General features: G+C 43.2%; 1 protein-coding gene across 1 annotated transcript in view; it reads right to left on the minus strand.

Moving 5' to 3' along the window:
- Nucleotides 1-22628, minus strand: part of PDGFRA (platelet derived growth factor receptor alpha) — a 43674-nt gene that overhangs the window by 18056 nt on the left and 2990 nt on the right. Inside the window, exons 2-10 of the mRNA XM_074541497.1 lie at nt 18004-18064; nt 16247-16561; nt 13285-13548; nt 12463-12593; nt 10976-11147; nt 10684-10873; nt 10065-10180; nt 9464-9590; nt 8770-8963 (exon numbers count right to left, since the gene is read on the minus strand). Coding sequence (XP_074397598.1) covers nt 8770-8963; nt 9464-9590; nt 10065-10180; nt 10684-10873; nt 10976-11147; nt 12463-12593; nt 13285-13548; nt 16247-16561; nt 18004-18052 — 1558 coding nt within the window. The 5' untranslated portion in view covers nt 18053-18064. The remainder of the gene's footprint in view (nt 1-8769; nt 8964-9463; nt 9591-10064; nt 10181-10683; nt 10874-10975; nt 11148-12462; nt 12594-13284; nt 13549-16246; nt 16562-18003; nt 18065-22628) is intronic.

Genomic DNA, 22628 nt, shown 5'->3' on the forward strand with positions numbered 1-22628 from the left:
AGTAAATTCTTTTACTTAATGAAAATTTTCATGACAATAAGTGTCTTTTAATGCTTCACTATGTACGTTTGATAAAGAGGTTAGTACAGCCATTCGTTGTAGTATTCTCCAGTTCCAAATTAACAATGTAGTAGATAATCCTAAGCTTATCTCAACTAATATTAATAAAACTACAATAGGGTGGCACGACTTATTAAAGATTCCATTTGCAGTTGGTGATCACCCAAAGATCACATCTCACCAGTGATGATCCATATTTTATTCTTTGTAGAACTCTGGTTATTTCCTTTGTATCATGTTGGACAGTAATTAAGGTTTCCTTTCCACTTTCTCAGATTTCTTTCAAGACTTCTAATAGGTCTTGGTGCTTAATTAATTGTTTTACCAATGTAAGGTTCACCCCAATAGGGGTAGGTGGTAGTCTGTGATGCATTGTGTAATTGGCTGTAATCAGCTGGTGGGATGTTACTGGTACTAAATGCGAAAAATCACACCCAATAATCTTAACAAAATTACAAATACAGAGATTAGAATGGTTTCTACTAGACAGAATAACATCATTGCTATCAATTTGTACAGCAGCACAAGCAGTTCTCAAACATACACCCTTTTCCAGTATATACGAGCACAGTTTTCTGGTCAGTGACTGGATGAATTTCAAAGTGGCAAATACTCTGTTCAGTGTCCAAACACATCCTGGGCATTAACAGTATTGCTTTCACAAATGAATCTCATTTGTTCTCTAGTAATGCAGGATTCTGAGTTTACTATCTGCCACTTTTCATTCATCTTTTAGTGCCCACACTCTATGTTCTGAAGGATAGAGTGTTGTTTCTTCATGGTTTAATCTTAGGGCAATGATGGGATGGATAACATAAACAGTGGCATTACATATGGTAAGCACAAAGGCAGTGGCCACATTAGAAACAGGATCATAGGTGAAATTCACCATAGTCCACCAGGATTGAAACTTCCTTTCAAAATCAATTGCATTATCCCACTCAATTTTCTGAATTTCAGCTGGAAAATTACCTTCACCCCTTTCCTATATGATCAGAGCTGCTGTTGCTTGTATCCGTAACTGTGCTTGTATACAACTGAAAGCTAAAGACACATTATCTTGTGTCTATACTAGATAGATACTAAGTGCTTCTACTATCAATTTGTGGTCTTGGTCCCCGGCCTCTTCATACTTCTTTACTTTGGCAGTACTTTTGAAATCTGTCACTGGCTAGTTCCTAATGCCAATAGAGATTACTATAAAGGCTGCTTCAATTTTGTTAGGCTACCTGCTGCAGCAGCCAGTTTATTCATCAGTATTTCTGAATCAATTCCATTTAAAACTCCTAATCTTGTCCCTAATATGCCAGTTAGATGTTTGTTATGGGGAACAGGAACTGCTTTCTGTCCATGATCATCCCTCCCAGCCAGAGGGATGTGCTGGGCTCATACTACAAATTCAGACACACTTCACAAGTGTATCTGACAGAGGTTTAGGTCATACTTGAGACAGATGTTTGTTCTGAAATGTAGAGACCTCAGGGAATCTAACCTCTCTCTCCCTCCAAAGCACCTGATTTCTCAGATGTGTGGCAAGCAGGAATGTCTCTCCTGGTCTACAATACCTCACCCACCTTGCCCTTAGCTAAGATCAAGCTGTGGACTGTGTTCAGGGCAGAAGATAATGGAGGGGAAATCTTGAGAGAAGAGCCTAAATTCATTGCAGTGCCTCAGAAGAAACTGGGATCAGGTTTCTGCTACTTGAAACACTCAGCACAAAAGTGATGCTCAAAATCTTACAGCCTGCTGCTGAGCTCTGAGGGGGTCTCTCTCTCTACCTCTTTTAAGCAGAATCCAACCGCCTCAGACTGGGCTCAGTAGGAAAAGGGATAGCTATAAATAAGGAAAATCACCTTCCTCGCTTGGGTTAGTTTACCACCTGCAGTTCAGCACCCTTTACCAGCCATTGCCTGGGGGTTCAGCCAACCAGCTTGGAAAATGACTTAAGGAAACTGATTTCTTGGTGTTCCTGGTTTTAGGCACCAGGAGAGCTGGCTCCTTCCTTTCTTGTTCTGCTCCTGAGATATGCCTGTTTTTGTGACCATGTTGTCCAGCCCTCAAAGGAAGTTTTTAGGAAGGAGGAGCAGGCTGGTTGGATTTTTGAGATGTTAATTTGCATTATCAACTCCACACGTTTGAGAGACCATTCTGGATTGAATAATAGCTGTTGTTCAGTCACATTCTTTACTACGTTAGGTCTAAGTTTGGAGTTTGGGTAGAGTCTGAACTAGTATGGGGTGTATAAGGCCCCGCTGTGGTAAAAAGTGCAGTGTCCACTTTGAATTCAAATGAAAGTCTGACAGTAACTTGAGCTCAAAGGCAGGTCACTTCTACAGGCTGTATCAGGGTGAAATTACACCAACAGTCTGATTCACTTAGGTTATCACAGACTTCCTGGTGTTCATATACACCAGGGGAGGTTCAGACACTAATTACATCTGGTCTCTCATAAGCCATCCTATTGATGACTAAGCACTTTACTTTGATTTCTTCTCCTCTGATTCCTTGAAGTGTTCACAGTTCCTGTTCTTGCTATTCTTACTCCTCACATACTTGATTCTCGTGGATTACTACAGTAGATATGTTTAATCTTTTATCTCAGAAGGTTTTCCTATGGATCCAGTATACTGATTAAATGCCAGGGACCAAGGCCATTCAGCATTGCTTTGGGTAGAGGTACTCTCTAGTTCTAAAACTTCAGTTATAATTCCATACAAAACAATTCTGTACACTAAAGTATGAGCTACTCCAGACCGCAATATACTCATTTTGCCCGAATAAGTTTTAGTCTCAGTTCATTGTCTCCTGGTGTCACTCCTGAAGGGGCTTCTGGGCCTTCTTCACCCGAGAGTGATGGATCCAGCATTCTGCTCCTTGATTTTGATTGCAGTGAAGGTGGTGAGAGGTACTTGCAGTGGTCTCTCCCACTGTGGTTCCGAAGTCTTCTCTGTAAGAGACTTAACATATACATCAACCCCAGGCTATCTAACTCCCTGCTCCGAGTTCCAGCCACATGTTTCTCAATTACTCTGAGCTGTTTGCTTAATGCCACCATGTAAGTGGACATTCTGGACATTCCCCTTGTATTCTATATGGTCTTCTATAAGGCATTCCAAAAGGATTCAGCATTCCTTTAGCTCAAAAGGTTTAGTTTGAATTTGCAATAGTGCTAGTGGAAGAGCTTCTTGCCCCAGTCTTATGATTTGCTGCTTAATCAAATGATTCATTCTCTCCCCCTGGCCGCTTGATTGGGGGCGGTATGGGGTGTGAAGTTCTTAATCTATGCCCAGATGGCTACTAATCTGTTGCACTATTTTGGAAATGAAAGGTGATTCTTTATCTGAGGATATTGTGGCTGGAACTCTGAAGCGTGGTATTATCTCTTGTAAAAATGATCTGGTCACCTCTTGAGCTTTGACAGTTCTGGTGGGGAATGTTTCTGGCCACCCTGAAAATGTATCTATTAATACCAGTAAATACTGATACCCCCCTTTCCTTGGGAGTTCTGAAAAGTTGATTTGCCGCTGCTATACAGGCCCATGGCCTCTCCCAGTCTGACCGAGTTTTGGCCTGGGGGTATTTTGAGGTTAGTCTGGAGGCAAGGATCACATTATCAGCTCACCTGAGTGATAGTGGCATATAGATTCCTGACAATGATACAACAGTCCTTTCAATCAGATGTGTGTTCTAGAAAGCCTGTGGGAATTACTACTTCAAAGTCAACACTTCATTCCAATGCACTCTGTATCACTCGCAGCCTTGGTCATTTTGAGAAAGGACCCACACTCTATAAAAGGCTTTAAGTAATTAGGCCCTAGTGTGTTTTCTAGTGCCCTTCCTTCACTAGTAACCACGAAAATGGGAAGGGATTACTAGCTCTCTTTCAATGGTAGCCCACCCCTTGCAGTTTTACGTCTCTTTTGATTAGTATTATTGTATTATGGCTTACCTTCGAGGAAAATCTGTACCTCACCCTTTGCTGCTTTCTTTGCCTCTCCATCCGCCAGCTCATTTCTTTCCTCCAATTTTAAGCTCACTCTCTGGTGTGCCTTAATATGCTTTTTCAGGTAGCTGAACTGCTTCCAGCAGATGGATTGTCTCTTCTTTCCCTGTGAGGTCAGCAGTCCCCTCTCCTTCCAGATGGCTCCATGTGCATGCACAACTCTGAATGCCTTTTGCTGTTTCTAAGGCATGGGTCCATGCATTTATCTCAGCATCGTGTGCAGAGGTACCTGTTGGTAAGGGTCCAGACTCTATTACCTCTCTGCAGGTAGTCACTGTGAACTTTGCAGTGTCGCTTTCTTGTCAGTGAACCAGGTCTCTGCATCGTCCAGAGGAGTGTCCTTTAAGTCTGGGCGGCTGGAGTAGGTAGCTTCAGCGGTCTCTAGGCAACTATGGTGTACTGCTTCTCCTTGATTCCACTGAGAAAAGAAGCTGGGTTGACAATATTAGTCACCACTATCTCTCCATCATCTTGCTCTACCATGATGGCCTGGTATTTCAGAAACCTCTCTGGTGAAAAGCCAGTGGCCACCCTTTACTTCCAGTGCTGCGGACACTGTGTGGGACACTAGCACAGTCATTTTTGTCCCAGGGTAAACTTGTGTGCCTCTTGAATGATCAGCACAACTGCTGCTACAGCTCTGAGGCAACCTGGCCATCCTTTGGCTATTGCATCTAGTTGCTTAGAGAGGTAAGCAACTGCCCTCCGGTATGGACCCAAGTCTTAAGCCAATATTCCCAGGGCAATTCCTTGCATGGAAAAATAGAAAGAATGCTTTACTTACATCTGGAAGTTTCAAAGCTGGAGCCGACATGAGGGGACTCTCTAGCTGGCGAAAGGCCCGTGTGGTGTCTCTTGTCCACTGGAGATCTCAGTTCCCATAGGCAATAAGAGCATAGAGGGGTCTGGCGAACAGTCCATAATTATGAACCCACAGCTGGCACTACTCTGCCATGCCTAAGAAGGTTTGGAGTTCTTTCGTTGTCTGGGGTTCAGGGTTTGGCATAGGGCTTCCCTGCCTTAAAGTCTGCTGCTCAGCACTCACTTCTTACTCCAGGTAGATTACCTTCTGTTTCACTACCTGTGCCTTTTTCTTTGAGACTCTGCGTCCTTGGAGTCCTAGGAAATTCAAAAGGCTTACCGTCCAGGCTTCTCTCGCTTCCCTCGTCTGAGTGGCTACTAGAAGATCATCTATGTACTGCAACAGCCTCCTTTCCCCTTGTGGAGCTTCCTGGGACTCTGGGTCTTTGCAAGCTGTTCTCCAGTCGGAGTGGAGAATTTTGAAGCCTTCAGGCACATGGACTATGTGAGCTTGTGTTTGAATGCAAAAATGTTCTGGCTGGCTTCGTGGATAGGGAGGCAAAAGAAGGCATCTCTTAGGCCTAAAACAGTGAACCAGGTTAGCTCAGGTGTTAAACAAGTTAGTAAGGTCTATGGATTTGCTACCACAGGGTACAAATTCTGTGTTATCTTATTGACAGCCCTTAATCCAGTACTATCAGTTATTGGACTGATTCCTTCCTTACCTTCCTTTTGAGGGTACTACTTAGTTCTCACTGGTTGTGTTCTTTCATTAAGATTGATGGGGGAGAATCCCATGGGGGAGCATCTTTCCCTCTCCCTGGTGCAGCAGAGGCCCATACCCTTGAAAACACTTATTTACTTATTCTAATATCTCCTTACTAATGTCTTTCTTAATTTCAGTGTCTGTTACTATTAAGCCTAACATCTTTATATTATTTGCCTCCAGAGTAACCTTTCTCATTTGAGAATGTTTAGCAAATTGAGCGAATTGTACAAAAGCTTTTAGGTACACATAGTACACATGTTACCTTAAAGGTTACAAAAGTATGCCTTCTCAGACTGGCCAGTTGTTCATTCCCCACACTACAACATAAACATTCTCCACAGGTACTAAAGCTTTATTTAAAACTGAACATATGACCCTTGTGCCGACAAAATTCTTCCCTTTTGGGAAGGTCACCTTTACCCCTCCTCCCCTACTTTGGGAGGAAGACTTTAACAAATCATATGTACTCATTTTGCAAACTGTGATTGCTTTGCATTTCACCGTGATAATCCTTGCCTGATTTCATATGTTGCTATCTTATGCTGCATGCTGAACAACATGTTTGATTTGCTTTCTCTTTGCCTTGTTTTCCTTTTCAAGGGCCAAGACCAGAGAGCAGTCTGATCTCACAGTCTCTTTGTCATTCTGGGTGATTTCTTAAAACAAAAGACATTTCAGCATACAAAAACTATCCCATTTATCTTCCTATTATAAAACAGTACTAACAGCAATGAAGCACTATAAATCGTTTTATTTTCTGAGCTGCTCTTACTGGCAACCTCCTCCCAGCGAGCCCCTCCCAAAAGGGGCTAATTTAGGAACCTGTTTGCTCTGGTCAGTTCTCATTATTTATTTCTCCTTGCCCTTTCTCGCTTCCATTTAAACCTTTTTACAGACCTTCACAGTAGTTTCTCAGTTTTCCTCCTATACACACAGCTCCAGGTGGCAGGTATCAGATGTGATTCCCACACACAAGCTCTAAGACCTTAGGTTCTGAATCCGCTTGACCAGAAACCTTTAATTTACACTCGGGGCGTGTACCCTGACACTTATTGGAACAGCAAAACAGCAATACCAGTGTTTCTCATAAACACCGCACTTCAATAGTACCTGCACATCCAGCTTTTGCCCACAGGCCATTCCCGTGTTCCCTGGGGAGACGCGGCAGCCAGAGCTGTCCCTGTGCCCAGGGCACAGCCACTGTCACCTCACACAGCCTGCTAGCCTCTTGATGTACCAAAGGCTCCCCGAAATTGCTCACAAAGGCAGGCTATTCTGTTTGTTACAGAGAACTTTAAATCCCTACAGCAGATTGTTTCCAGTAAAGACTTACTGCAGTACCAACTGAAGTCTCATAAATCTCATAAGTCTCATTAACTAATTCATCTCATTCACCTCTTCTATATAAACTCTGTTTAACAAAATATCAGTCTTTTCTAGTTCTCTTCTTGCACAATCTAATTAAGCACTGTGTCTACTTACACTTGTTTTGCTGCTTTGCAAAAAGGCTGTGCTAGTCACAGCTGAAACTCTGATATGCCTGCAGACAGACACACACACTCACTGCCCCCCTCCCCCTTATCTCAAATTCACTAGAGCCAAGGCTTGAATTACTATGAGGGGGAGAATTCTTGGAATTCCTTTAACTTGCTTTATTGAAGTTAAACATAAATCACCGTACTATAGTTCTCCTATGTAAAATGCTACTCTTGTTGCAACAAAATCTTAAAATCTCCACAAACACCACTATACAATCTGAGAATCAAATTACCACAATGCAGCGGAAGAAAATCACCACACAAAATCACTGGGAAAGGGCATATTTCTCAAAGTGCTCACTTTTCTCAACACAACACAGCACACCATAATTCGGCATTTACTCAAATCAATTTTTCCTGGACACAATCAAAATAACAGCACACAGTCTAGAGATCAAGTCCAAACATCCAAGGCAAAGGAACTCTCTGAGCTCATACTCACGGTTAAAATGTACCAAATCTACACAAATCACTACATTCAAACACAATAAATACCATCACTGACATTCCTCCACTCGCTTCTCTGCGGGGCACTTCTCTCCCTGCCTCCGCAGCTTGCTGCAGCAGGCGCCTCAGGCCTCACTCGGCTGCTTCAAACACGGGGAGTACTGACCCCCCCCCGCACTGTAGGGCACTGTAGATTTACTCTCTTTTATACACCATACACTTATCACCTGCACGATCACAAACACAATGCACTGGCCACACACATTAACCATACAGCAACACAGTGTCCGGACATCACACACACGAACAAAACACACGCGGGCTCACCAGTTCTGCTCTATCAGAACTATGAATCCCCAATACACACATACACGGGTTCACCCGGCTTACCCCCAAAGCCGCTAGCGGTCTGCTCTATCAGAACAATGAACCCCGTCTCTAATACAGCTGCTCTATCAGCTGAATCCCATCTCTAATACAGCTGCCCTATCAGCTGAAACCATGAACCCAGACGTCTCTGGGTGATTTACTCCCTTTCTCTCCTTCCTCCCCCCCTGGGGCCCCATAGTACATACCGTATTCTCCTCCGCAGGCCAGCGGGTCGTTGTCTGTCCTCTCAGGTGGCAAGTTGAGACAAGCGGAGCCCCACCAGGAAAAAATCCTGGGGCGCGCCATGGAGGTCCGTCTATCTCCCCTGCCCCTGCGGGGACAGAGAACTCCTGGCTGGCTCGCCAAAATGTTTTGCGGAGAAAAGAAGAAACCTCACAACTTGTAAAAGTTGTAAAGCCCGGTATGCTTTTATTACAACGCGCCCCGGACACAAGCCTCCCCAAAAGGGCATGCGTACCCCTGAAAATTTCAGACCTCCTTTTATCCCCCTTCCAAATGCATATGCATACAGTTTCACAATCAGTTCATGCATATTCATCCCGCATGACACTTAGCACCAGTTCTTCTTTATCAAAGGAATTTCTAGGTCGGGGCAAATTGACCTCATGGTCTTTTCTGTTTTTCTTTCCCTGTCTCCTTGCTGTCTCGGCATGCGAGTTTTTCCTTCAGCTTTGGCCTCACAGACCTTTCACCATTGTTAGACACTTCACCTAATTCAGGATGGATCTCTACTCTGTCTCAGAAGGACAAAGCAAACTCACTGGGAGCCACAAGCTTCAGCTCTCGAGTAACAGCACCGAGGTCGTTCCTTGCCACACATCGCACAGCCAGGGTTTCCTCCACCTTCTGGAAGGTCACCCGGCTTTCCACCATATTTTTCTCATCCAGGTGGGCTTCCATGTGTATATCAGAGATATTGTTAGTCAAAAGGGTCCATGAGGTGTCATTGTTGCACCTGCAGAGAAGAATAATGGAGGAAATGTGCGTTGGGTGTACGTATGGATGAATAAGAGTGAACAGAAAAAGAATTACCTTTCCCTGCAAATTTCTTCTGACAACAACATATTTAAGGGTCAGAAGGGTCTTTAGATTGCATCTCTGAAAAACCTGCACCTTTCTTCCTTTAAAATAAAAATCCTCCCTAAATGGAGAGACAGCTACTTTTCAAAATCCTTACTTAAATCTGGACTGTGAAATCCTTGGAGTCGGTTTAGTGAACAGAAGGCTTTTATGAGAGAAAGCTGAATTGATGCATTGTTTTGTGTCCTATAGGATGTAAAAAAAAATGGGCGCTGACAGCATCTCGTGAAATACAAAACACATGCCTCTAAAAAGAAATAATTATCTGAAACTTACTGACTCTTAATGAGGAAAACATGCTACAGTAACTAATTATGTTAAGATAATTGAGGATATAGGTCGTATTTCAGGTAAGAAAACACCCACTCCTCTTACTTTTTAATGTCCTTGCAAACCAGCCATTCCACATCAGGAAGTGGGGTCCCCTCTGCCAAGCATCTCACAGTCTGGCCACCTGCAGAGCCATGGTGATCATCCACGAGGGCTGAGATCAGAGCTGGAACTGGGAAGGAGTCGGGAGTTTGTTAAAATATTTGTCAGTGATTACAGAAAAGAGCAGCTTCAAATTTCAAAGCAGGGGAGGTGTTGCTTGGCCAACACCTTAGCAAGAGCCACAGACACAGACTCAAGCAGGAGGTGCTTATCTCCTGTAGCACAGAGTGGATTCTAGGCTAGAGCAGTGAGAAGGAAATGCTGCAGTTGTGCCACGTCTTCATGTCATGTTAAATGAGCTATCATCCTACTGTCAGCTGGAATTACTTAGCTGGGTGGATAAAGTTTCTTTTTGGCTCAAGGCCAGTGCAGAAGTGAAAGCCAGGATCAGGCTAGAGGAGCTGCAGAGACTAACACGGACTTCTCTGCTCAGCCTGGTTCGTGCCTTTCATGGGTCCATACTCCAGGCAACGCAGTGTGCCAGTGGATCAAGTCTTTGCAGTGTGCCAGGAGTTCTGGTGGGCAAGGCTTTGGGGCTGCTTACCTTGTATCAGCAATGAGAAGGTATATCTTTTAATCTCATCTTCATTTTCAGCAACCAAAGTATAGTATCCACTGTCTTCCTCCTTGGCCCGTATTAATTTTAAAACACTCTGAAACCTGCAGAAATGCGAGTTTTTGTTTGTATTTTTTAAGCAGGCATAAAAAAATCATTTTACTGCAACATGTAATTTGGGTATGTTGCAATTATAGCGTAGTGACATTTGGCATTTTCTAGCATGCCTTTAACTAAGTCGTTATTCAAGTGGTAAATAACTATCAACATATAACTGAGAAAGAAGTGGCCTTAGTTCCTTTCTGCAAGGACCTGACAAAGCCCTGATTTTACTGGAAACAGCCAGAAATTATTGGTGTGGGACATGTTAAAGGGAGTGAAGAAGTTTCTTGCTCAAGAACCTTGAAGAGGGTGATGTTATGAAGGTAGTAAGAAGAAGTAAATTAGGCATTGCCCTTTAGAACAGAAAACAAATAAACTATTTTTAAATGCCACTGAGGAAGAAGCAACAAACTGAGGTGTAAAAAGTGAGCAGGAGTAGTGCCCAGTTTTCTGGGGGAGGAACTCAAGCCAGCATGGCAAGGTAAGGGTCAGAAGGTTTTTTTACCTTGTTTCCTGGACTCTTCCTGAAGTAGTAACAATCTCTGTAAGATTTTCAATCAGAGTCACGTTATCCTTCAACCAGTACATTTTTGGTGCTGGGTAAGCCTGCACATCAACAACAAAGTTTTTGACTTCATGCAGGTTGACAGCTTCCAGAGGGTTGAACTGAGGCTCCAGGTGAACAAAGCCTTTGTCTGCAAATGAAAAAGCCTTGTGTAAACAAAACTATGCAACATTTTTCAAGAATGATGTTTTCCAATGTGTTGATAATTTTAGACACTGAAATCAGACCATACCATGAACTGTAATGGCTACTTTCTTATTTTCCTTAACCTCCTTGGTTGCATGCCGAGCAGTACATTCATAATCCCCTGTGTCTTTCACTGATGCCTCAGGAATGGTCAAGGTGTAAACCAGCTTCTGTGATGGCACTTTGATATCATCAAGCTTTATCAGACCTTTTTCTTTCTGAAGTTTGGAGAAAGAAAAAAAACTTGCTTAAGTAACTGAGTTGAAAGCACATCACCGAGGATCTTTGATATCCCTGAAGTGAGAGCAAACATCTAAATTCTGTATGGCAAAAGACTTGTTTACTCAGACAGGGATGCCTCTTTCAGCCACAACAGAAAAGCTGTGCCTACGAAAATACACCCTTTTGTGTTTTGAAACAACACAAAAACCAAAATACCTTTGAAAATTTGGGTAAGCAACTTGACAGAGAAATTTACTCTCTATGCACTACCTTTTCCTCAGATGTAAAAGCCCCTTGAGTCCCTTTTGTTCAATGTCCATGAAGTAAGATCAATTTTTATCCCCTTCATCAGACAAACAGTAACCAGTTAATAGATGCTATGTGCTGCCTACTCTCAAAACAAGACTAATTTATTGACAAGGAGAAAACTCCTGGGAGTAAAGGGATGGTAAAAATGACACACCATGTTATCATGAGGGGCTGGTACAAAAATATGCTGGGGCTAGTTTTGAAAGGTGGCATATAGCAGAGACTACACTCATTTGTAAGATGGAAAACAAGACAAAACTTGCTCAAATAATTTTTCCTCCTAGGCTCTTAACTTACTTAAATAAAAAGCTGGATTTTGAGTAACAACTAGGTACACTTCAATTACATCATTCCTTCAACAACCAGACTTGTTACATTGGATACTCTGAAATTGCCTGGCCCTAGCCAAGTTTCACTGAATAAAAGTTTTCACTGCAAAAAGATGTTCAACCAGTTTAAAAAATTTCAAGGTTCTACAAGATTTTCTTACTAGATGTTTCTCATTAGTAAATTCAGTGACTGTAAGAATTATTTCAGTTTACATCTGCATAATGAAGAGCACTTAAGATTATAGACTTGATTCTTCATTGTCCTTTATTACCCCAAGAACCAGGATTTAGGAGAGCTGTTTTAGAGGCTCAGACCTTCAGCAGCTGAACTCTACTCAGATGCCCAACATACCTAGATCTTTCAATTTTCACAAGATTTCTTTTTTTGGCAGCAGCACGAGACCTGAGAGAGAGCATTACTTCCTCAGTCATACCTCACCTTCTTCTCATGCTTTGCTTAGTTACTAACAGCAAATTTATCTTTTGGGACTGACTTTCTTTTATGGTAACCTAAAATTAAAAGAACTTACTTGGTTTTCTCTCCTCAGCAGCCTTCATTCAGATAAGAGAAGAATATTTTACAACCTCACTTTCTTGCCAAATAAATAACTACAAATGTTGTGGGGGGGAAAAAAAAAAAAAAAAAAGGAAAGAAAGAAAGAGAGATATTTACCACTTTCCCAGGGTAATTCCACTGTAAATTAACCACCTCATTGTCAAAGACCACACAAGTCACTACAATGGTCTCCCCTGTTTTGTAGACAGTTTTAAGAGCTTCAATTTCAACAGGCAGCTGTGAAGTAGCTAAGAGAAGAGAGAGAGAGAGATCTCATTTAATTTTTAAAAGATTACAATTTTCACATGGTGCAGTTTCAGAGGAAGATTTCCCCTTCAATTCCTTTACTGAGGAATCACCTTGAAAATTCATTAAAAGTACCCCTGATCCATACTAATATAAACAATTTGTATTTAAAGCATGAACTGCACAGGCAGTTCAATCCCACAAAGAAATGTTCCACAAATAAAATTTCAATTAGAGGTTCCTATCTCAAATCCCCCTGTAAAAAGGCATTGGGAATAAAAACAATGTCCCATTTTGCTAATCAGTGACTGTCTTTGAGAATTCCTTGATGGCCAGGAAAAATGTCTTCAAAATAATTAAATCAATATGTTTTTCAGGCTACTCAGAGTTCTACAGTTCAAAGCCACTGGGAAACACCAGCCTTTTAAGTTGTGTTTCAGCAAATAGATTGAAAATATATGGACTACACAATATTTTTCTTGCAATAATTTTGGGGAGAAGATAAAGTTAAAGACATGTTATTCTCATCAAAATTGTAAATAAACTTGCAACTAAGTGGCAGTACTGCCAGAGAAGCAATAAGCTCACCATTGCAGAAATATCCTATATAACCCCATGATGCTGGTGCTCTTACAGTGTGAAGAGAGAACACAAGCACTTTTTATTTTTTAAAAAATGAATAGAAAGAAATACCTCTTATAATATAGATGAGGAACTCATCAGACTTGAACTCCATGCCTTTAACCATTGTTTTGCACGTGTATGAGCCCGCAGGAAAATTCCCTATGAAGCCTTGTTTGGTGTCATATAAAGCATGCACAGGCTTGTCTAAGCTGTTAACTAAAGTCACTTGGGCCTCTGGGTTGCTTGTCCGACAAGGGATAACTGCAGGATCACCTTCTTCTACCAGGATGAACTGGTCTTCGGGTATAGAAGGAACAAAAGGCATGTCTGGGTCTGTAAAAAAACAAGAGGCAATCTTACACTGTCTTGTTTGCAGCAAGTCCATGTACAAGCATTGCATATCAATGACCACTTATAAGTGAAACTTGCACGGTTCATTCTCCCTCTGTTTCAGATATTGCAGGTAAGGTTTGCTAATTTCATGTGGTATCTTATTTTAGCTACTTGATGTGATGTGTAATGAAACTTTTCTCCTAAGGACAAAACAGGAAAGGGCTTAGGTTCCTTTGTGACAATTCAGGATGCAAAACGAAAAAGGCAAAAGATCCCCTCCCCAAAATGTTAAATGTTATTATCCACAACTCACATGATTTTAAGTTAGATTTTTTTTCACCTTTTTTTATTAGTAGCTGTCTGCTAACCAATATATAAGCAGGGGGTAAAATAAAAATAAAATAAAATAAAAATTCCAAACACTTTCCAAGTAAAAAAAACAAGCTGAAGTCAGTCTCATGTTGTTTATGTTGAACACCACTAAAGCCACATTTCATCAAAAATAGTTCAAGGTACTTATCTTCATGTATTTCTAACATGTCCAACATTACAGTTATGAGACATAGTTAATTATGGTCACAGCATGTGGTTTTCAAAATACAGTATTCAAGTAGGAAAAAAAGCAAACAAGAACCTGGTAGTTTTATTTCTTTTAAAGTCAACAAAACACATGCCAACTTTGCTATCCAGCCAATCCAAAGTCTGAGTTTAAAACATAATTGCATAACATTATACATAAAAAGCATAGCCCTCAAATTCTCTCCATTTGGCCATTCAGAATAAACAAATAATCCCTGTTATCCTGAAGCTTCTGTGCAAAGCTTTATAATAAAATTTATTAAATAGCAATCCAAATCCCTCCAACAATAGACTTTCTGCTGCACTGGCAGGCTCTTTGTAGCAATATTCCAAACACAGCACTCCATCCCAAAAATGCTGCCAACTCCATGTATTCATTTTCCCACTGTAATTTAAAACAGAAACAAGATTCACCTAGTTTGGTTTTCTATGTGCTGTTAGTGAAAATAGGATATTGTGTGAAGTCTCAACGTAATCCTCCCTGGCTAAAGTGGGTTGCTGCCACCCATTGCCCTCCTAATACATTGCAGGAAAAACAATTGTAACGACAAAGTTTATAGTGGAAACAGAGACATTCTCTGTAATTTGGAGAAAAGGATATGTTTCTGCCTTTATGACATCTTGATGGTTAGCAAGTGGAAAAAATTACAGGATGTCTCTGCCCTGCGAATCTGGTAGGCTGATGTCTAGAGGCTTTCGAAAACCAAACCAAAAAGTCCTCTTGAAGAAATCCTCCAGCTCATGCCTTTATATTCCTCCACTGGGTGAGTTGCATGACTGCTTAACATAAACAACATCTTCTGGCAATTTGGTTAGAGCTGCTTGGATATTGAGATATATGTGCCAAAGCTCGCAGTATCCTGCTCTGCTGAAACATCTTGCTTCAAGAACTAAGGCAAACACTTTACATTTGTGGCAAATGGAAAGTCTTGGAAGAATCACTGTCCTTGAATCTCACACTGTCGACAGCAAAATTTAATGCCACTGCAAAATAGCCCTTAAAACAAGTCCTGTTATTGCCTCCTGGCTTTTTGCCTTCCAGAATCTTCCTTGCCATTGCAGACTCCTTCAGAACACGCTGCAGATTCACAGGGTGATTTGAAATCTCTTCTCCTCTCTTCTGTTCCCTGTTCAATATGTTTGCTGCAAATCCAGTGGCTTGATCTCTTCTGGCCCTGCAGTTGTGACCCTCACCCCCTGAAGCCCAGCCAGTGCCAAGGGAACATCCAGACAGGGCTTCACAGGAGCAGTCAGTCGTGGCTCAGCCTCTGGTGCCTATCTCAGCTATGACAATAAAGATTCTCATCCCAGAGAGATTGTGGAAAGCCTTTTAGCTGATTTCCAGTCAGAACAAGGGGGTGGGAGGGCAAAGCTGGAAATAGGCACTTCCAAAAAGAAAGGATGCCATTTCTTCTGAGTCCAACAGTTTTCCACCACTAAAGAGAAACGCAAGGCAGGGCCTGGGAAGGCTGTGTTTGCCTTGAAAATTACAGGGCACTGCACAGTAGCACCATGTGTTTAATCTTGTGTCAGACTGGCCAGCAAGAACACTTCTTTCCCCTCCCTCTGACAGTCACCTCTAGGACATCTCCATTGCTTTACACTTCCCAGGCCCTGTCCACACATGAGCTTTTCCCAGCTCTCAGTCAAAGCCTAATTCAGGTTAAGAAAAGATATGGCCTTCCTCATCTGGCAGCAGCTTTAGGATGGTTTGGTCAGTACATACATTGGTTTTGTCAGTACACATCCCAGGACAGCCACCCACGTGCCCCCTGAAAAGCCTGGAATTTCTGTTAATCCCCACCTGGCAGCCAGGCAAGCCTGAAGGCTGGACATACTCCCACAGGCAAGCTGAGCTGGCCACCGAGGTCTGCCAGTTCTGAGTTCATCACTCTTCTCGAGAACTCAAACTCTTATCAAAAAGTGAAAACCAATAGAAAGAAAGAGGAACATATCCATAGATTTACAGGGCCTGGCCTTGGTTTACACATGATTTAACCCTGGGGTTATTTCTCTTCCTCAGACAGTAAACTGCCACCAGCAACACACCTCTTCTGAACATCCCTGGCTCACCTCTCCCACCCCAAGCCCCCTGCACAGCTGTGCCATCCCCACTTACCAGGCACATAGATGTAGATGTTCTTGCCTTCCACATCACCATCCTCCACCTGTGTGTGGTTGTAGTAGCAGACATACAGGCCCGTGTGCGCGGCCGAGGCGTTCCCCACCTCGAGCACTGTCACAAAGAGGCCACTGTTGTTCTCTTCATGTCTGATGTCTATCCTGTGGTTCCCCTCGGTCACTGGGTACTGCCAGCTCACTTCGCTGTCCCCAGAGCATTTGAGTGTGAAATTGGAATAGAGCTGTACCACCATTTCATTCCTATTGGGAACAATAGTTGGCAGAGGAAGCTGGCAAAATGTTAGGAATGGTCCTGCAAAAAGACACAAATAAACAGCACGTCAATACACAAAACAGCTTCAGCACAGGGATGTGAAAGGAAGCAGAGAGGGTCAGAGCAGCTTTTTTTTCTGACTGCTTCAGACCTGCTGATGTCCCAGGAAATTTGCCCTTGTTAAAAGCCAAAGCTTTGCCCGAGGAATAGCAAATGGCTTTCCTTTGAAATGTTAAGTGTTTGCTTGCTGACTTCTGTTTGTCAAATCAAGAGGTGAAAGACAGACAGAGGTGAAGTTAGAGATAGCTCCCAATCCACACCACAGCTTGCCAGCCCTAAGCTGTACACAGCTCTACTGCACACCAGTGAATTCCACACCCTGGCTGCTGGGTCACAGGCACTTCACACCCTCTTACAGCCCTGGTCACAGCAGTCCTGTCAGCTTTCAAGAAAGCTCACAGCTGAAATTTGGAAACCACTTCCCAAGACTAAAACCTGCATCTTACATCTGACTTCAGTTTCTGCAAAGGGCTGGAGCAGGAGCTTGTACATCAGGTCTACCTCTAGCCAAAATGTGCAGAGGGCTTCTAGCCAAATAAAACTGCAATTCACTGAACTAGATGTTGTAGATGGAACTGGTTTTCAGATGAAACCTCCAGTTACAGGCTCAGATTTGCAAGTCTAGGTAATTTGCAGGTGGGTTGGTGCAAGTCCAGCTCTCAGAAGGAAAATTAGAGGATCCAAACCCTTCAAAATGAGGAACTCACCAAGGAAATATGTTTGTGGTTCCAGTCTACCAAATGACCTGTACAATAAACAAGCACCTAGGCTCACTGAGTGAAGTTGGCACTCTCTGCAATAAACCCGCACCAGGAATCCAGACTCTTTGAAATAATTTTCCACTCCTGCCCAGAGTTATCTTGCTCTAGGGGCCCTTTCTATATTTGGCACGCTGTGGCCCAGCCAGCCCTGCCCTGCCATGCCCAGCGGTGCAGCAAAGCCGGGATGCTGGGCAGGCGAGGACGCAGGGAGCCCACCCAGCCAGCCCTGCCATCCCCAGCGGTGCAGCAAAGCCGGGATGCTGGGCAGGGAGGACTCAGGGAGCCCACCCAGCCAGCCCTGCCATCCCCAGCGGTGCAGCAAAGCCGGGATGCTAGGCGGGGAGGATGCAGGGAGCCCAGCCAGGCAGAGGCAGCCCTGCCGGTATCCCCGGGCACGGCTGCAGGTGGGCAGAGCATGTGCCCGCACACTCCCGCTCGGTGGGAGGCTGTGGCAGCTCAGGAGAGACAGAGCGGCCGATAGGGACTGGTGAAAGTACTGCCTTCTCAGTAGGGCTTGTCATAGCCTGCCGGGGGGGAAAAGCAGAAAAAACCAGCTGGCAAGCATGTGGCATTTGTTATGGTGGGCAGAATGAAAGCGAGTTTAAACATGGGTTTATGAAGAACTGGGATAGGGAAGCTTAGAGGATTGAGGGACATTACCTGTGAGAAAACATCCCAGGATCAGGAACGCCTGTGGGTAAGTACCCATAGCTGCTAACAGCTGAAACAGAAAGGAGAAGGCAGGAGTGAGAAAATTAATGGACTGACAAGTGCATAAGACTTAGCAAGATCCCTGTTCTGCAGCGCCCAAGTGCAGTTTCCCATCACTCCACACAGTGCCACCAAGAGGAGTGGCCCAGGGACCCCAATTCACAGCCACAGCCCAGGGAGACCCACGCTCCTATTGCCACCAGGTGCGTGTGGCCACAGACTGATCACAGCCACATGAGACACCACGACCCCTTCTGCCCACTGGCAGTGTAAGGAGCCAAATCCTGGTGTAAGGAAACAAATCCTCGTGTAAGGAACCAAGTCCTGGTGTAAGGAGCAAAGTCCTGGTGTGAGGTGCCAAGTCCTGGTGCATCCCCTCTCCAACAGCCTGCAGGCAGCTCTGCTCCCACTGTAGCCTCTGGGACCGAGCCCACAGAAATGCCCCTGCACGGAGGCAGCAGCCTCACAAGCATCAATGAAGATGTAACATCTTCATGCAGTACGTTCTGACCTTTCAGCTGCAAGCAGCTTTTATGGGAGAAAAAGTACATTTTTAAAGCTACTCTTATTACAAATAGTACAACCCTGAGTGATATTTTTGTTTTGCCATTGTACATGTGTGTATATATAGCTTACAGAATACAATGTAACACAATAGCGCTTATTGCTTATTTAGCAGGAATTCCCTTGATCAAGAGACACGCTATTTAAAACACATGCTGAAATTTTCTAATGAAATAAATCCATTACATACTCTAGGCCAGCAGGGCCATTCATAGAGCATCTATTCTCCCCAACAGTGCAGAGAGTCATAGATCACATGCAATTATTTCAGCTTTCAAACATATAATCGTAAAGTATCTGTCTTATAAAGGCAACAATAGCAATCAGCATCTATGTAATTTTTGTGCCTTGTAATGATATTTCTACATAAAACCCTCTAGCAGCATGCTAGGTAATTTCTAAAGGACAAGACCCTGCAATCCCTGCTCCCATTGAAACCAACAGATGCTTTGTTGGTGACTTTAACAGCAACTGGATTTGGCCCATATCCAAAAGAGATTAAATAAGCACTGCACAGAAGAGCCCCTAATTTGAAACACTGACCAAGGAGTAAAATAAAGGATGGTGTGCCAAGACAGGGACTTTTTTTCAAAGGTTCTGGAGAGTTTCTATTCATCCTCTGGTATTCAGTTCCTGATGCTGAGATATGAAAGCACGTAGGTGCATCTAGTTATTACAACTGTGGCAGTGCCTTATGGGAACTAAATGCTTACAACATGCCAAGGAGTGTTTCTGATCTAGTCCTGCTTTTCTCCTGCAATGAGTGGAGCAGACAGCACCCCTTTGCAGAGCAAAAGAACTTTATAGTCAAACATAAAGGTCTCAAGAGAAGGATTAGAAGACTACCTTCCTCAAAATCGTGTACAAACACCATCAGAAATCTAGCTAACAAAGCTCCAGCAGAGACAAGGCATCTTGCCTGCTTCTTCAATTAGCAATAATTGCCATGTGTTTATGTGTCTGTCTCCCATCAATAACAGACTCTTGCATATCAAATAGTTCCCTCACTTTCAGCCTCTTTACTCATTTTAATCACATTTGTACCCTGCATTTTTTTCTAAAAAAGTAACCTTCTGTAGCTCTTTAAAGACTTACCATGGTCTGCTTTATTGATCTGACTCCTGATCTCCCACAAGACAATATTACCTCACTTCTGCCAAGTTCCCTCCCTTTTCTGACTGAAAAGGCAACTCTCTCCCCCTCCTGTGTTGTTTTGCCAGACTATTCAGTGCAAGTGATGCAGCAAAGGAGGAGAAAAAACAAAGCTAGTTTCATCTCTTGCACACCAGAAGCTGTGCTGAAGGGGACTTGTTGCAGAGCTGTGTGTGTAAGTGAGGACTGAAGCCCAACCATGGAAAGGCAGGTGATGGCGTTTCCAAAGTGCAGCTTTGAACTTGCTGTCTTGGCTGGGCTGACACTGAAATCAATAAGTGTTTCAGTGTAGCGTTGCAGTTTAAAAACACAAGGACTTAACTAAATTTGCTTTCTCCATCTGGCTCTTCTTTCGCAACCCAGAGCTTTGATCTTTCCCCAATGACCCGTTAATCGTTAATCTCATCAAGACCCAGAGCAACACTTTTTCGCTGTGAAAGACAGGATAATGTACTAAGGATTCACATCACTCGTGCTCAAAACCTGTTTGAATTCAGTTACACCACGCATCTGACTTAAGAATGCACCAGCATACCCTCACACGTCCATGCTGGGCTCCAGGTTTAACACAGGCACCATTTCACACTTACGGGCACGAGATTTTACTCATTCCCACAACACCAAGCAGGTACATCTATCCTGGGTTCCTATATTTACATTTTTAACTCCTTTACCTTCCTAATGGCAGACCAGTTGCCTTTGTCCCCAACTATCCGAATCTCAGCCCTGGATAAATACCTCCGGTTCAGTTCCTAACACTGGCCTATCAACCCATAACTTGGTGTAGCCTTGCTAAAGCCAGTAGGTTTATGTGAGCTGAAGCCCAGTATTAGCACGACATATACAATGTGAGTTTGAGCAAACCTTGTTTTCTTGCATGCTTAGGACATTGCTAGCTAAAATAGAAGTGTGGGTGTGTATGGTAAAAGCAAGGTAATGCACTGGCAGATTTGCCAAACCCTCTGCAGGGGTTTGGCCCGGGTTGGACTGTCATTGAATTTATGCAGATTTTGAGAGGTTCTGACTGAAATCTTGGTATCTCTCTTGTGCACTTTTGTGGTTAAAAAAAAAAAAAAGTCAGAAAGGTAATTTTAAAGAGCAGGAGTCAATTTTCCAAACACTAACTGCCAAGCTCTGGCTTCCTATAAAGAAAGATTTCATTGACTGTGCCACAAAAGGCAAGGTAAAATCAATGTTCAGAAACTCAATGGAAATGCATGCTTAGAAAATTACGATATTCCTAGGTGAGCGCTCTATGTGACCTACAGAAAAAGAGCGGAGGGGGACCGACAAGAGCCAAGGGTAAATGCTATTTTCATACTGCTGTGAATCCACCGGAGACGCCCTTCAAGGCAGAGAGCCGCCCGTCTGCCGAGATGCTGGGCTGCTGGGCTGGTTCCCGCTGAAGTTCGCAGCGGCGGCCGCAGGATGGCAATGTTGGTCCGCACTAACCAGACACATCCCCTGCCTGCAAGAGGCTGCGCTGGCCTCCAACGGAGCCGCCTAAACTGGGTCTCCGGATCAACTCAAAATTCAAAATTCAAAATTCCTACATTTTGAATTTCATCTGATTAAAGAAACGAAACGACACGAAACGAAACCAACAAAACAAAAAATCCAACAACAACAACAACCAAAAACAAAAAACCCAACCAAAACCCCAACTAACCAAACAAAAAAAACCAACAAAAAAATCCAAATCCCAACAACACAGCAACCCCGGTCCCATTTTCTCTGTATTTACATAAGTGATAGGAGAGTATTTGGATTGTAAATCTTGGCACATAATGATATGATTATCCTTGTTGTGAGAGGGCTGGGTAATTTCAGTCGTGATTTTGTCACAGTGGCAGTCTGTCTTTCTGGGAAAGCTGATCTTTTCCAGGAAGAGCTAAGGCCAGCCCAAGAAAAGACATTTCTTTCTTGTGGTATATGTCACCAGCTGAATGTAAATGTTCAGACAGGACCTTCTGAAACATTTATTGGTCCTCAGTTCCCAAAGTGCAAACTCAACTCTCCACAAGAGCAGCGCTGCCCTGCAGCGCTAACATGTGGGTCTGATGGTTTTGCTGGGGAAAAGGCTCAAAGCTCTTCAATGAAAAAGACTGGCATAAATATTCCCCCAAAATGAGGCTTGTTCCACGGCCCTTTACAAATACTTGAATCCAGCATAGCCTGTACCTAGAAAAACTATGCATCAAGAAAAATCCAAGGAACAGTCATGCATCAAGGGTAGCCCAGTGCTGGTCTCCTGCTGAGTACTTTGTGCTCTGCAGGACACAGTGAGGCTGCTTCCAAAGAGCCTTCTGGTCAGTCCCAGTTCTTCAGCCTAACCCTCCAGGACAGAGTCCCTCCATCTAGGAGCTAAGCGTGGTGGGGGAATTGCAAAGCCTAAATTTTCCCACTTGATCCAAGGAGGGTTTTCTGGACTGTCCCAGAAAACAGGGGGGAAAAATAAAAAACAAACAAACCAGCTAGCACTTCCAGGTAATATATCTTCCTATCTTCCTTAGGTTCTCAGAATCAAATCAAAAAACACCTCAGATCCCAACTCAAGTGCTGAGAAGCACTGTGCGGAAAAAGATATCCATCTCAGCTGACCACAAGAGCTAGGAAGCCTAGCTGTTGCAAACTTTTCCCTTGGGCACCCACACAAAGCTTCATAGGCTTGAAAGAGATGAGTCAAGCAGGAGAGCAAGGCATAAGGGAGAGAAAGGATCATTTGCTTTCTTGTTTGTTTTTCTTTAAATTATCAGCAATTCTCACCACCACCAGGAAAAATCACCTCTCAGAAGTCATTCCTTTGTCTTTATGTCTTCAAAGATAAAAAAGGAAACATCTTCTATTAAAAATTTTAG

The sequence above is a fragment of the Zonotrichia albicollis genome, chromosome 5 (genome assembly GCF_047830755.1).
Source record: "Zonotrichia albicollis isolate bZonAlb1 chromosome 5, bZonAlb1.hap1, whole genome shotgun sequence".
NCBI lineage: Eukaryota > Metazoa > Chordata > Aves > Passeriformes > Passerellidae > Zonotrichia > Zonotrichia albicollis.